The sequence below is a fragment of the Cynocephalus volans genome, chromosome 5 (assembly GCF_027409185.1).
Source record: "Cynocephalus volans isolate mCynVol1 chromosome 5, mCynVol1.pri, whole genome shotgun sequence".
In the NCBI taxonomy this organism is placed as follows: Eukaryota; Metazoa; Chordata; class Mammalia; order Dermoptera; family Cynocephalidae; genus Cynocephalus; species Cynocephalus volans.
The window spans coordinates 112,368,740-112,384,954 of NC_084464.1; the positions used below are offsets into that span (position 1 = coordinate 112,368,740).

At 34.9% G+C, this 16,215-nt stretch overlaps 1 protein-coding gene across 2 annotated transcripts in view; it reads left to right on the forward strand.

Moving 5' to 3' along the window:
* The window catches only part of CDC40 (cell division cycle 40), a 36,933-nt gene that overhangs the window by 17,124 nt on the left and 3,594 nt on the right, over positions 1-16,215 (forward strand). For both annotated transcript variants that reach the window (XM_063096918.1, XM_063096919.1), the window contains exons 5-13: positions 226-365; positions 1,541-1,637; positions 4,316-4,455; positions 5,298-5,372; positions 7,423-7,468; positions 9,988-10,089; positions 11,670-11,785; positions 12,042-12,175; positions 15,242-15,318. In XM_063096918.1, coding sequence (XP_062952988.1) covers positions 226-365; positions 1,541-1,637; positions 4,316-4,455; positions 5,298-5,372; positions 7,423-7,468; positions 9,988-10,089; positions 11,670-11,785; positions 12,042-12,175; positions 15,242-15,318 — 927 coding nt within the window. The remainder of the gene's footprint in view (positions 1-225; positions 366-1,540; positions 1,638-4,315; positions 4,456-5,297; positions 5,373-7,422; positions 7,469-9,987; positions 10,090-11,669; positions 11,786-12,041; positions 12,176-15,241; positions 15,319-16,215) is intronic.

Here is a 16,215-nt window from a genome sequence, read left to right on the forward strand (position 1 = left end):
GTAGAAAGCTTTTTTCCCAGAAGGTTGAATCCTTTTTGTGTAGCATGTGTTGGTGTATGTGTCATATTCATATAGACTTTGTTTATTTTTGTTTTTTAATCTTTGGTCACTTGAATAATCACCTTTTTTAACCATATGAAATAAAATTATATATAATGCTGATATTTCTTTGGAAAATATACAATTTGTGATCTCTCTCTTTTTTTTTTTTTTTGGTTAATGCAGGCTTAACTGTGTTTGAAACTGGTCAGAAGAAAACAGAAAAGAGGAAAAAGTTCAAAGAAAATGATGCATCTAATATTGATGGTTTCTTGGGTCCATGGGCAAAATATGTGGATGAGAAAGATGTAGCCAAACCTTCAGAAGTAAGTTTTGAGGTTTCTCTTTGTCAGTTCAGGTGCATGCTGTGTCTGTATGAAGAATACCTATACTAATAAACTCAAGATTTCCTTAAAGAATCACATGACTCATCACAATTTTTCTGCCTTGGTTGATTTATTGAAAACAATACAGGTTTTTTGTTTTTCTTTGTAGTCTTTTCATTTACTTTTTTTTCTGATTTATTTTTTCTGTACTTTTTAATTAAAATACACTGTTAAACAACTTTTGAATAAAAATCACCTTGATAATGCATTAAGCTGCCATCATAGCTGCTCTTCTGATATCAGACATTCAGATAGTAACAATAGAATCAACCTTTCTACAATACTAGAGTTGATGGTGGGTTTTATTTATTTATTAATTTATTTAAAAATTTTAACAAATTTTATCTATACTGTCTTAAAAAACAATAGTACTATGAAATTTATAAAGTAAAATTACAGAGCTCTACCCTTCCCTTCCCCATCTTCTAATACCACTGTCTCTATGAGCCAGGCACTATTCTACATTCTAGGGATTCTGCATTATAGGGATACAGCAATGGACAAAATCAAGAAAATCTTATCCTCATGAAGCTTATATTCTAGCTGTTACTTACATCCATATAGCTTAATAATTTACATATGTTGATATTTATTTATTTTAGACATCATCTGTTGACTTCTTTTATTATAGATACAGATTTACTACTACACCATCTTCCCTCCCCAGCTCCTCCTAAAAAAGCTGTGTCACAAATCTGTAGTTATTCTTTATGTCCTTATGATTATGTAAATGCTGTTTATTGAAGAGCAACATTGTGTGCTAAAATTCAATTTTCTTTCTGGTAGTAGATTTTCTAATTGCCTTGTCTTTTCAAGTACGTAAATAGCATAGCGTGTCAAATTTATTTCTAAGTGTTCCAGAAGGAGGAGTTTGTATAAAACCAGTTTAAAAGTATTATCTGTTATCCATTATGTATTTAATGCCATTTTGTAATCTGTGGAAGAGGTCATCAGTCTCTGCTTATGGGAGAGTTGAGATTGTTATTCTGGGAGACATACTTGCAACTATTGCTTCACCAAACATGTGAACCTCATTATAAAGAATTTATAACCAACTTTGAGCATGATAGTGTTCTAGAACATTTATTTTAATGTTCACTCCTTAATTTCCTTAGGAAGAACAAAAAGAATTGGATGAAATTACAGCAAAGAGGCAGAAAAAAGGCAAACAGGAAGAAGAGAAACCTGGGGAGGAGAAGACAATCTTACATGGTAATATATTGTTTATGCTTCTTCATTTTTATGAAAAATACTCATATTTAGTCTGTTCATATAATATCAATTGCCCTTACTCTCAGCTGCTATAAAATCATTATTTTAAAAATAATTATGTTGGACAATTTTCATCCCAAAGAAATTATAGCAGATTCTTCTGTGTACTAATAAAGGAGAGAAAATAGCATGATTAATGAGAGCCACAGATAATTTTTTGAAGTGTTAATTTAAAAACTGGTAGGTAAAGAAGAAACTTGAATTGTCCACAGTCTATTCTGTCCTAAGATAAAGTATACACTTTTTAGTGTATTAATAGTGCCTCAGTCATTTTAACTATTTGTTTTTAACTCAAGCCAAATATGCAGGTATCTTCTCAGTTCATAACTGTTAATAAATTACACTTAAAAAAGAATTAACTTTGTTTTTCATGCGAATAGATCAGAGATTAAGACTCTCATACTTATTTTGACTTCTGAGAGGAAAAGCATATTCATCAAAATAAATTATAAATATTCTAGAATGTATCTGTTCATTAATAGTTATATTTTGGAGATTATGTAGTGATTGTCTGAAACTGTAAAGAATAATTCAGCACTTATAGTGTTGGTTATTCTAATGGTATATTATATCAAATATTTAAGTTTGATGAGGTCCTATTTGGTTTCTCAAGCTTTGGTTTTTTGTTTGTTTGTTTGTTTTTATTTTAACTTCTCAATATACATTGTAGTAGATTTTCATGACCCTTTACCCGTTCCTCTTCCCCCCTCCCGCTCTCCCCTCCCCCCATCATATCTGTTCACTTGTCTTTAAAAGTTCAAGGAATTGTTGTGATTGTTGTGTCTTCTTCCCCCGCCTTGTTTGTTCATGTGTTTATTTATTTATTTACTCTTAGCTCCCACAAATAAGTGAGAACATGTGGTATTTCTCTTTCTGTGCCTGACTTGTTTCACTTAATACAATTTTCTGTAAGTCCATCTGTGTTGTTGCGAATGGTAGTATTTCGTTCTTTCTTATGGCAGAGGAGTATTCCATTGTGTAGATGTACCACATTTTCCGTATCTACTCATCTGGTGATGGACATTTGGGCTGGTTCCAACTCTTTGCTATTGTAAATAGTGCCACAATAAACATTGGAGTACAGGTATCCCTTTGGCATGATGATTTCCATTCCTCTGGGTATATTCCCAGCAGTGGAATAGCTGGGTCATATGGTAGATCTATCTGTAATTGTTTGAAGAAACTCCATACCATTTTCCATAGAGGCTGCACCATTTTGCAGTCCAACCAACAATGTATGAGAGTTCCTTTTTCTCCACAACCTCTCCAGCACTTATCATTCTCAGTCTTTTGGATATTAGCCGTCCTAACTGGAGTGAGATAGTATCACAAAGTGGTCTTGATTTGCATTTCCCAGGTGCTGAGTGAGGTTGAGCATTTTTTCATATGTCTGTTGGCCATTCGTATATCTTCCTTTGAGAAATGCCTACTCAGCTCCTTTGCCCATTTTTTCATTGGGTCATTTGTTTTTTGGCTTTAAAGTTGTTTGAGTTCCTTGTATATTCTGGATATTAATCCTTTGTCTGGTGTATATTTAGCAAATATTTTCTCCCACTCTGTTGGTTGTCTTTTGACTCTGTTGATTATTTCTTTTGCTGTGCAGAAGCTTTTCAGTTTGATATAATCCCATTTGTTTATTTTACCTTTAATTGCTTGTGCTTTTGGGGTCCTATTCATGAAGTCTGTACCCACTCCTACTTACTGGAGTGTTTCCTCTATGTTTTCTTTAAGGAGTTTTATTGTTTCAGGATGTATATTTAATTCTCTAGTCCATTTTTGAGTTGATTTTGGTTTATGGTGAGAGGTATGGGTCTAGTTTCATTCTCCTACATATGAATATCCAGTTTTCCCCGCACCATTTGTTGAAGAGACAGTCTCTTTCCCAATGTGTGGACTTGCTGTCTTTATCAAAGATCAGATAGTTGTAGGTGTATGGGTTGATTTCTGGGTTCTCTATTCTATTCCATTGATCTCCAAGGAGTCTATGTAGTACTGTGGTGCCTGCAACCATAATAACAGCCAACATTTATTGAGTACTTACCCTATGCCAGGCATGCTGCTAAATGCCTTATAGATACTGTGGCATTTCATTCCCACAGGTGACTTTTATTGTAAAATTTGTGGTGAAAGTGGGAAAAGAGGAATGAAAAGGAACCACAGGGCATAAAAGAGGAAAGCGAAGGAAAAGGATAGTTAATATTTTTGTTTTGTTTTAACTTCCTTCTTATCCTGCTTTGCTTCTGATTCTTTACCAGTGACTCACCAGGACCAAGTATTATCCTTTCTTCCCTTGCTGTAATTATACTGCAATGAAGTCTTTTTCTATATATCACTAAAATGTATAATGAGTAAAAGAAGTATAGATTTTGTTTGAAGATCTCATACTCATTGCGTGTTTTAAGAATTCCAAAATGCTACCTGTAGTTGTAAATGATAACAGTGATTTCAGGCAACTAAATTTTAGCTGACTGTTGATCTTAATGTCATCAGAGTGTTATTACCTAAACCTTAATATGGAATGATATCCCTGTGAATAAATTGTTATGATTTTAAGAATATAGATTTTTGTGACTATGGCTTGTATTTGTTCATTGTTTTCCTTTGCCTTCTTGTTTCAGTTAAAGAAATGTATGACTATCAAGGCAGGTCCTATCTTCACATACCTCAGGATGTTGGTGTTAATCTACGGTCAACTGTACCACCTGAGAAGTGTTATCTTCCTAAAAAACAAATTCATGTGTGGACTGGACACACAAAGGTAATCAAGCTGGTTGTTTCTGTCTGCTGTAATGTTTTAAACAGCAAAGCTAACATAAAGTTTCAGCCATTGTTGTGGAACATTTAATACTTATGGTAAAGGTACAGGAAAGTCAAGATAGAGCAGGGAAGTCAAATTGAAGATAAACCTGAGTTAGGCTTTGGAGGTACCCACACACATCAGTCACAAGTGACTAGTCAGCTTTCAAGGCCATCTAGGTTGGCCATGACATAAGCATTTATGGTTTGGTGTCCTGCCCCCTCATTGCAGCCCAGGCCTTCCACCACAAGTTCCTGCCACAATCTGCTTCCTCAGGGACATCAAGTCAGTGAATAATGAATAGGCTGTCAGTAACACGTAGTCCCGAGCTTAGCCTCAGTAATTTTTCCCTGGCTTTTGGGTTATCACACTTCAGAGATTAGATGCTCCCTGATTTATAAGCTATGATAATATTTAAACTAATGCAGAAAAAAGATACATGAAAACTTTTGTTGTTGATATTCTTTGTCATCTGCCTACTCCAACTGATAATTTCCAGCTCTTTGCAAAGAGCAAAGTGACTAAGTAAAAGAAGAAAGAGAAGTGGGGGCATTAGCAATTTGATTGACTCAGGATTCCCCTGGGTGAGGAAGTCAATATAAAGGTTAAAAAAAAAATTTCAAAAGCTCAGTGTCAATAAGACCTGCTCTTAGAATACTAATGAAGGTTATTCTGGAGCATAATTTTTGGAATGAAGAAAAATAGCAAATTAGGTTGCTTAAAATATACTGTCTTTTCTTTATGCTTAATTTTAGCTGGTATTTAGAATGCTTCTGTTTGATAACTTTAATACCTTTTTATAGGGTGTCAGTGCAGTCAGATTGTTTCCTCTCTCTGGCCATTTATTGCTGTCTTGTTCCATGGACTGTAAAATTAAGGTGAGTTTTCAGTAACAGAGTAGGAGTGCTGCAACGCTAGTGTTTTGGTTAAATCTGTTTTGTTAATTATAAATAAATTTGGGTTTGTTGGAAAATTAAAAGCTAATTATTTTCTCTTAGACCCTGTGAAAACAGCAATTTATGAACTGTTTCCAAACATGTAGATTCAAATATGGCTTTGTGGTCCAATGGACTAGGCTTTTTTTTGTTTTAAGCTTAGACTGCTGATCAGGATGTAATCCAGTCACTTTGGCTTTAGGCACATAAATATTCAATCATTGATAATGTATTTTTATAGAAGTTTTGGATTTTAACTGAGTTCATTAGTACCTCAGACCCTTGTGAGGTAGAGAGGACATGTATTAGAAATCCCATCTTTAGATAGTAGACAGTGTAATTCATTCTTTTTCCTCTAAATACTAGCAGACTCCAAGTAGCAGAATTGCTTCCAGCCCCTTCTCCAAATTTTTCTTGTATTGGGAAGCTCCATCTCTAGCTTTTATTCAGCTGTAGAGAACAGAAAAAACTGTGTTGCCAATGCATGTCATCCTGAATATGGGGAAAGCCTTGAAAAAAATCTTTATCTGAAAGGAAAATTCTTATCTTTTTTGTGTCTTCTCTATGTCCAGATCATTATGATGGTTCAATAAACACCAACCCTATAGTGCTCTTGGGGCTTGGAAAGTTGAATCATTGAAATTTTATCATTTGTAAATAATCATGGATATTAACAGTATATAAAGGCAGCTTCTTTTGATGAGAGCAACCATTTAAGCATTTGTCTCTAATAGCTTAAAATGACAGGCCAACAGTTTGGAGTAAAAACCTTTATTTCCTTTCTCTTTTTCTTTATACAAAGTATATGAATTAAGATTATGATCTTCTCTTTGACCCACTAAGGAGCATAGAATTCAAATTAGCTCACTTCTATAAACATTTATTAGGTACCTATTATGTGCAAGGGGCTGAGAATAGAAAATTAGTAAGGCATTGTCACTGCCCTTAGGGTGATCATTTTATTATGATGGAAGTTGTCAATATAGGCAGGCACAAAGTATTCTGGTTTCAAAGAAGCAGCATACTTCAGTGGGAAGGTTAACTAAGTAAAGAGTGGGGAAGAGTAGAGTATGTTTTAGAAGAGTGAATAGACTGAATCATCATAGAGTGTGTGGAAAACTGCAACAATTTTGTGGTTGCTGGAGCATATAATCTAACAGACAAAGAATGATTATAGTCATAGGCAAGGAAACAGGTCTTCAGAGGTCCTTGCGTGGTATGCTATGGAAACTGACACTTTATCCTGTTGGCATTGGGTGGCCAGGAAATGCTTTCTGTTTTAGAGCACTAGCAACATTGTCGAGGATTGGATTTGAGGCAGGCAAGACTGAAGTTTGTTTTGAAGCTATCATATTAATCCATTTTAGATAAGAGAATTATGAGCCTGTTGTTTTAGTCTAGGTCATCATTTTCAAACAGCTTCTATAATATTTGTTACTTCAGAAAAGTTTTTTTGTTTTTTTTTAAAGCCTTTCAAAATGTATACATGGCAGTTTTAATAACATTGAACTACTTTTAAAGGAATTAATAGTAGTACAAAAGAAACTTTTTGTCATAGAAAATATGTAAAATGTAGAAAAGAACAATAAGAAAATTAAAATCACCTTTATTAACTCAATCTATAGTTAAGTTCTCTTGATTTTTTATTTATTTATTTATTTATTTATTTATTTTTGCAGCTGGCCAGTACAGGGATCTGAACCCTTGACCTTGATTAACACTGAGCTCTAACCAACTGAGCTAACTGGCCAGCTCTAAGTTCTCTTGATATTTTAACGTAGCGATCTTTAAAACTCTTTAGTTTTAAAGAGCGTATACGCATATATATGTGTGTGTTCCAAATAGTACAATACAAACCGGCAACACAAAGCAATATTTAACAATGAAATACCCTATACATACACAGATATGCACATATATAATCAGCATATGACTGTTGTTGATTGAAAGGCTTATTAAATTTAATATTTTCATGTGCTGTTTTGTTCTCCAGCTATGGGAGGTTTATGGAGATCGACGCTGTCTGCGAACTTTTATTGGTAATACTTCTTTTCTCTCTGGCTATAAATCTGTTTGGGAAGACTTTTTAAAGTAAGATAATATCATGGACAGTAATATACTGATATGAAAGAAAGTCTCCTTAGAATTGAACTGAGTCTGGAAGGAGGAATAAGTCCCCCCAGGGAGACAAAGAAAGAGAACTAGGAAGCAAGAGCAGCAGAAGCAAAAGCCAAAGCAGTATGAGGAAATGTGCTGCTTTGGGAGAACCACATCTATTTCAGAATTGCTAGGGGATGGGGGATGGTGAGAGACAGAAATGGAGAAAAGTAGTAGAAGGGGGACCAGAGCATGGAAGACCTTCTGTGCCACTGATAAAGAGTTTAGACTCTACCCTAAGGGTACTGGAGACCCATTAAACAGCTCTTGCAGGAAAGTGACATGATTTGAAGTTTACAAAGATCATGTGGCAATATGGAGGCTGCTTTGGGAGGACAAGTGTGGAGGAAGGGAAACAAATTACATGGTGTATTAGTCCGTTTCTGTTGCTTTTAACATAAATACCTGAAACTGGGTGACTTATAAAGAAAACAAAATTTATTGCTTACAGTTTTGAAGGCTGGGAAGTCCACAATGCAGGAAATACATCTGGTGAAGTTCTTGGTGGTGGTGTCAGTGACCCAGGGCCTCACATGCAGAAATGATGGAGCAGAGAGAGAGACTCTCAAGTGCTATCCTTTTAAAGCCCTCAGAATCACGCCCTTGACCAGCATTATTAATCCATTCACTATGACATAGTCCAACAATCTAATCACCTCTTCAAGGCTCCACCTTTCAATCACCATAATAGGATTTCCCACCCTCAATAGTTACAGTGGGGATTAAGCTTTAATTTATGGACTTTGGGGCACATAGTTCAATCAATCCATAGCACATGGTTATTTCATTGGTCTGGATTAGAGATGATGACAGTCTGAGCCAAAGCAGCAGAGAGAGAAAAGAAAGGAACTATTAAGAGTTAAAATCAATAGGATTAAGTAACGGAATATGAATGATAAGAGTTAAGCAGGAATCTAGGGTGACTCCCAGGTGGCTGGATGAATGGTGTCGTCATTCACCACGAGAGGGAACATTAAAGGATGGTGAGGTTTTAGACTCATTTAATTTGAGCTGCCTTTGGGATATGGAGGTGAAAATGTCCAGTAACAATTAGATAGCCTGATGTCGAGCTTTGAAGAGAGATTGAGAATTGGCAGCCAATGCATAAAAAAGTTTTGAGATTGAGAGAACTCTTTGAAGAGAAGAAGGGCCAAAGGGAGGACAGCTTTGTGACAAACCAGCCTTTTTGGTAGAGAAAGGTTTATTGTGTTTGTCAAATTTCTGGTGAAGGCTCCTCTTTCCAAATTTAACTGTACCACATTGAGACTGTGTATGAATTGTAGTAGCTCCATTTTTAGAGTAAAGTAGGAGTCTGTCCTGCAATGCTTTGTGATGATTTTAGGGCCTCACTGCACAAATAAGTACTGCCCAGGATGCCACAGCAGCCCTAAGATTTGTGGAAAGGCTGTTAGCTGAGGACCAGGGAACAAAATGACTCCATCAGACATGGTGGATTTGGTCCCCATCTGTCTCTCCTCTAATCACAAACCATTTCTCAGTAAAAAACTGAAATATTTAGGAAGATGATAGCAGCCCTGACTGGGACTCCTGCTATAGAAAAGAATGCCTAATTGCCATGGCACATTCTGTCTGACTGGAATTCATTGGTGGTGGGGTTCAGGGCTATTGCATGAAATTGAAAATTTGTGCCATACACAGTTTACATGTCTGTACATGTCTTGGTCATGGTGGGGGTGTAAAAATAGGAAACTTTCTGCTTTTGTTTAGCCACATTTTATTTGTGCCTGTAACTTTCAGAAGAGTCAGTCTGGAAAGTAGTACAGCATAATCAACACCTTAAAATTAATTTATTGTCAAAATGTCATATTAAAACAAAATAGGCACTAATATAATTTTTAAAAAGACAGTAGTCTCTGAGATTCTGAAACAGTTTCTGTGAAATTTGGTAATGTGATCACAGAAATATGCAATTATTGAACAAGGGCTACAATTTCCTGAACTTTAGGTTTAGGTCATTTTGTTTTCACTTCCAGCCGGATGAGCAATCTGAGAGTGAATCTCCAAAATTTCAGCAGTCATTTCTTTCATTGGCAATAATTGGTCTGTTATGTTTATATAAATTCTTGGCTGGTTAGTCATCAGTTGTATGTACCGCATATTAAGAGATTGGCATGACAAACTTAAAAAAAAAAAAAGTTAAACCTTTTCTCTTGGTTCTTCTGAAAATGTTATGGTATGCATCAGAATCACCTGAGGAGCTTCTTGAAGGTGGTGGGGGAGACACCCACATTCCAAAGCCCACACATGAGGGATTCTAGTGATTTGACTCGCACCTTGACTTGAGAACCACTGTTTAATGCTGTTTGTCTTTATGTTGTTTCTGTTTTAATGAAAGATATGATACTTCATCTCACTGCCATTTCTATTGGCTCTGCTTTAGGTCACAGTAAAGCTGTTAGGGACATCTGCTTCAATACCGCAGGAACACAGTTCCTCAGCGCAGCCTATGACAGGTATCTTAAGCTCTGGGACACTGAGACAGGTAAGAGCTCACTTATGCTAATACTAATACATGATTATCTTAGAAGTTAGCACTTAATTATGAAACAGTATTAGTGGTCTTCTGTGGCAAAATGGTATCTTCTCTAACTGCTAATTCTCGTACCACTGACTATCAGCTAACGTCACAAAATATGTTTGTAGAGTTGAAACTCAGCTATATAAGTAGCTTTTTCACTGTGAAACTTTGTTTCCACCAAATACAATTTATAAAGCAAACATATTGATAGACAAGCAAATTTGAAATCTTCCATAGATCACCTAATCTGTTTGTTCTCCTGTGTCACCTAGCACAGTGCATTGCACATAATAGAAGCACAATTAATGTCTGACAAACAGAATTAAATTTACTTGCTCAAATTGATTAAAATGTAGGTCTAAACTTCCATGGGCCAGTTGGTTTTATATGTTTACAGCCATATTAATTGCATGAGTATGTTGTGGCTAGTATAATTTTATAAGATCTTTTATCTAACTGAGTTTTAAGGGTATGATAATAGCTAATATTTATTAAACACTATTTTCTAGGCATTATGCTAAGCATTTATATGCAGTATCTCATTCAACCTCAATATATCCCTATGAGATAAGTACTATTATTACATTATAGATGAGGAAACTGAGGCTTAAAGAGGTAACTTTTCCAGGGTAACACAGCTAGTAAGTGGCAGAGTTGGGTTCCAACCAAGGTCTCTCTGATGCCAGAGCCCATGCTGTTCACCTCTTTAGCAGTGGTTCTCAGTTCTGGCTGCACATTGTAATCATCTGAAGAGCTTTAAAATTACTGAAGCCAGGGTCCTACTCTCAGAAGTACTTATGTAATTGGTCCAGGCCGTGGACTAGTTGATTCTACTGTGTAGCCAAGGCTGACAAAGCACCACTCTACAGACCCTTTTAAATATCAAGATGTAATATACATATAGTAAAGTGTAATAAAGTGCATAAATATTCAGTGATTTTTTTTTTAAACATATCTATGCAGTTGTTTTAACTGTCACCAAAATCAAGATATAGAATATTTCCACTAAGGGTTTCTAATGCCCTTTTCTAGCCTGTACCCACTCCCAGTAACCAGTAACCAGTTCATCATCATGGATTCATTTTGTCTGTTCTTGAACTTCTTATAAATGGAGTCATACCATAAATTCTCTTGTTTCTAGCTCCTCTCAGTTAGCATAATATTTAGATTCACATATGTCACTTATACCAGTGGTTCTTTTTTATTGCTTGCAATATTCCATTGTATGAATTGAATTATAACTTATCTGTTCTACAGTTCATGGTAAAAATTTACTTTTGAAAAAATTATTTTTAATTATTACAATAAATCTGTGAAAAAGAACAATGTAGTCTACAATAAAGAGCAAGCAGGCTGCCCATCCTCAAAATTTATTAAGCAAAAGACCTCTAATGTTTATCCCACAGTCATCTTTAAGTGGTGAAATTTTTTTTATTTTTGTTTTTGTTTGGCAGCTGGCTGGTACAGGGATCAGAACTTTTGGCTTTGGGGCTGCTGAGTGGTGAAATTTATTTTACCTATTTAATTTGAGTCTTTGATTTTAGGACAGTGTATATCAAGATTTACAAACCGAAAAGTACCCTATTGTGTCAAATTCAATCCTGATGAAGACAAACAAAATCTCTTTGTGGCTGGGATGTCTGATAAAAAGATTGTGCAAGTAAGTCTCTTCATAGTATTTCTATTCAGATTCCCGGGATTTATATTGTATCATGGGATGAAATAAAAAATATTAACTCGTTTAATGTTTGCTACTTTTAGGGACTGTTACTGCTCTATTCTTAGTAGAAAACAGTAAATTCATGAAAACGTGATGTTGGAGATCTTTTCCATCTCCACTTTCCAGAATTATGATCTTGTTGATTTTCATAAATCTGCTCCACTTCTGTCTACCTTTTCTCTTGTTTGATATACAGTGGGACATTCGAAGTGGAGAAATTGTCCAGGAATATGATAGGCATTTGGGAGCTGTCAACACCATTGTTTTTGTTGATGAGAATAGGAGATTTGTGAGCACATCTGATGATAAGAGCCTAAGAGTTTGGGAATGGTAAGTTTCCATCAGTAGAAAATCTGATTTATATAAAGAAAGTAATTAAAAAACTTGTGGTCAAAGACAAGCCTGTTAATATGCAACCATTTGAATATTTTTGCATCTGTGATCCTGGCTTGCCCATCACACTATTTTAACTATTTAAGTACCCACAATATGGACATAAAAATCTGAACATGCTACCCGTTATAGCCTTTGGATCATCTTTCCAGAGGATGTGTATTTTGAGTTGTTTTTCTTACAGTGATGATAAATTTGTATTGTCCTATCTTACATACATTCTTTATTGGGTATCTTATTCATCTTTGCAAAATGACTGAACACACTTGCATGTGTTCTCTGATGTAAAACATTGGTCAGCAGTGTACTTTGCTTAAATTAAGAGGTAATGTTAGCATTTTTTTTCCCTCGCATCTCAAGAAATACTCATAAAAAGTCTTGATAATGCTTTGTTATAAATGATGACATCCTTTAGATTTCAGTTTAACCCTTACTATCAGATCCTTCTTGATCATTCCTCAGATGAGGTTAGGTGCTTTCTCTCTGTCATCCCATGCAGTCCTTTGCTTCCCATGACTTTTATAGCATACTTTAAGTGCTTGTTTATTTGTTCCCCTTTCCTGAGAAGTTCTTAACTGTGAGAGAAAAACTGTGTCCGTCCTGCTTACTTTCCGTCTCCAGCACAAGCACAGTGCTTGACACTTAGTATGCACTGAATATCTAAAGAAGTCATTGTAATTTTTAATGATGTTACATTTATTGAACCCTTTTTATATGCCAGTCACTATGCTAACCACTTTACATGAACTATTTCATTTAATGTGCAAAGCAGTCTTCTGAGGTAGGTACATTTGTCATTTCCATTTTATATGTAAGGAAATTAAGATAGGTTAAGTAATCTGCTCAGTGTTATATAGGACATGAAAGGGCCAGAATTCAAACTCAAGTCAAACTGATTCCAAAGCTTGAGTTCTTGATTATATGGGTGGATAGTTAGGTGACTGAAGGCATTAGTGGGGAGAGAGGGTAACTTGTATCTATTCTGATTAGTGAGAAAGCAGTGGATGTGAGGATGATCAGTCTTGCTACAAAAACAAGTAAGAAGCAAAACCAGCTTAGGATCCCCAGAGGTGTGCTTCACTGCATACAGCCATACCTAAGAGCAACTGCTAGTAATACTGGCAGCTTGCGTAGGACAGGAAGGGAAGCCCTGATCTCCTCACAAGTAAGAGCTGGCCCCAGCTGTAGCAAAATTGTCAGCACTGGAGCCTTCAGACAAGTGGTGTTTGTCAACCTTTTACACTCTATACCTGCTTAGAGTAGTATAATGATGCAAGAAAACAAACTAAAGGAAACTTGGCTTTCTTAAACAATACTACACAAACTAAGACTATTTTGTAGTTCGAAAGGAGAATAAGAGATTATTAGATACTCAGCAGCCTGTGGTATCTTAATCAGCTAAATGCATGAAATATCATAGACATATTTTCCCCCAGAGGTATTTGTTTTGATAGAATATTTTTAAAAGAAAATTGTATGGGAGTTGACATTACTGTTTTTCTTTTATCTTTAATAAAATTTCATAGACTTGTTAGGTTTTTGTAACGAATTCATTTCCAAACTGAAGATGAATTACTAGCTTATTACACTGAATTATAGTGTCCAATTAGAAAAGTGTTGTGTTTGTTAAATATAACTATGCCTAGCAGCCATTTTTACTAGAAATTATGAAGTCCACAGGGTAGTTCAGATTCATTTCTTGTTTTAGAGCTGTTGTACCAAGATTCCTTGAAATAAGGGGTTTGTTTGAATTTTTTGTTTACTTTTAGTAAAACATTGATTAAAATAAGCCTGGACCATGGTTAATTTTATTTAAAAATGCCCTTATGTTTTAATCCATGTTATAAAATTTTTAGCCACTAATAATAAGTATGAGGAGTGAAAAAATATGAACCTTTTTTAGACTAAGGCTCTTTTTAATACATTTGAGTCATTCCGAATGTCAGTTGTCTTAGAGGCGTAAAGGTTTGGAGATCTGACAAATGATGTTCTTCCACAGGTTAGAGGAAAATTTTTTTCTCTAACCAAGACCCTGATAGAAGTTTTTTTTCATCATTTCTCCTTCTGGATAGATGGATAAATGGATAGAGAAAATCCTTACATGAAGACATTATTTTCTAATTAAAGTGTTGGAACATGAACCATAATTTGAAATTGAAATTGCTCCATCATTTTCTATGTTATTCATCTGATTACTTTTCCCAGTCATTACTCTTTAAAAAATATTTCTGTTCTCATGAAAAGCAACAAGACCAAAAATCCTTTCAGGATTACTGAATTTTTATTGTGGAGAATTTTAAAAATTAGAAAGTACTTAGAATTTTTGATGGTTCTAAATTTATGTGACTAGTTTTAGATTTCTGTATTTTTGTTTTATCCTTTATATCACTCATATAACTTTCTTTTGCTTTTTGTTTTTTTTTTTAAATGCTCTTTCTCTTGCACCACACACATTTGGAATGCTTTACATATGAACTGCTGATAGTCCAGGTACAAAAGTACTAATCTCCCTGGCCTTGGTCATTATTTCCAGATGGGCTAGACCAGCTCACAAATCCCCACAGCTCTGTCTGCCATCCATTTGCTCTTTAGTACTCTCACCTGTTGCAAGTTGAGGTTAATTGGCAGGTAAAATATCACTTGCCTGAGCCATCTTGCTTCTGCCTACTGTGTTACATTTTTAGATGAGTTCATTATTAAAGAACTTTTGGTTACAGATTTGTGTTAACATAAAGGCCAATGTTTAGATCAAATTGATTTAGAAAACAAAATCAACAGCGTATTGTAATTGTCATAGAAAGTCATTTATTAAGTAAAAGATTTATAATAAGCAATGCAATGTCATTTTCTGATTTTCCTTCCTCTAGGAAGTTTCATGAAAAGTTTATTAAATATATAATTTCAAGAGTTTGCTTTTATTTGGGTATTTTCCCTTTGTTTCAAAGATAATTCTTCTAAAGGTGCTTTTTAAAATTACTCTGATGTGCTATTTTAAATTTTTAGGGATATCCCTGTGGATTTCAAGTATATAGCAGAACCCAGTATGCACTCAATGCCTGCAGTGACTTTGTCTCCAAATGGTGAGTTAGTACATAGAATGTTTTTAAATGAGCTTCTAAGACACGGTGTACCTTCTGTATTCAGAAAGAACTTTTGCCATTCCCTTCTAGAGGAAGTTCGTTGCAGTGCCATACTTACATAAGGAAATCTTTTCAATAGTAGAAATAATCACTGGCTTTCACCTACTGTCTTGTTTTTTTTTTAAACTAAAAATAAAAGAAATAATGATTTACAGCTAACATTGAGCATCTAAGGATTTCTGTCTGACAGTTATGTTTTTTTTCTTTTTAGTTTTCCTTCCAACAGAACCAAATTCAGTGAATTATTTAATAATGATTTATTGTGATCTCTTTTCTTTATGGGGAATAGGATATTTTTGTCTGATTCTCCATAATGGAAACACCTTGACAGTCTACTGTAAAAGATTTTCTCAGGCAAAAATAAAAAAGATAAATCTCTTTAATACTGTTTTCTATTTGATAATCCATTGCCTTTTAAGTACAAGATAATATGTGCTACAGATATACTGATATAATTATAGCCCTACATCGGAGTATTAAAACAGAGGATCTGATGTCTGGGGCACATTGTCATCAAAGACACTGTTAATTCACATAGCTACTGTAGGTGTAGGCCAAGAAGCATTCAGTCTTCCATGGGGCATCTACCACAGGCATATTGGTGATAGTTGTCAAATGTCCTATCATTTTTATGAGAAGAGCAACCTAACTGGATCCTATTTTGATAATCACTACTTTGTCACTGTGTATCTTTATTTCACATAGTGTGTTTTTTAATCATCTATTACAGATATTGTGTACATCTTGAACAAGGCCATTTACCCACTTAGACCACAAGCATTGTTAGGATCATTTCCTCAGTAACATTTGCAAGTATATGGGATACAAGTATATACT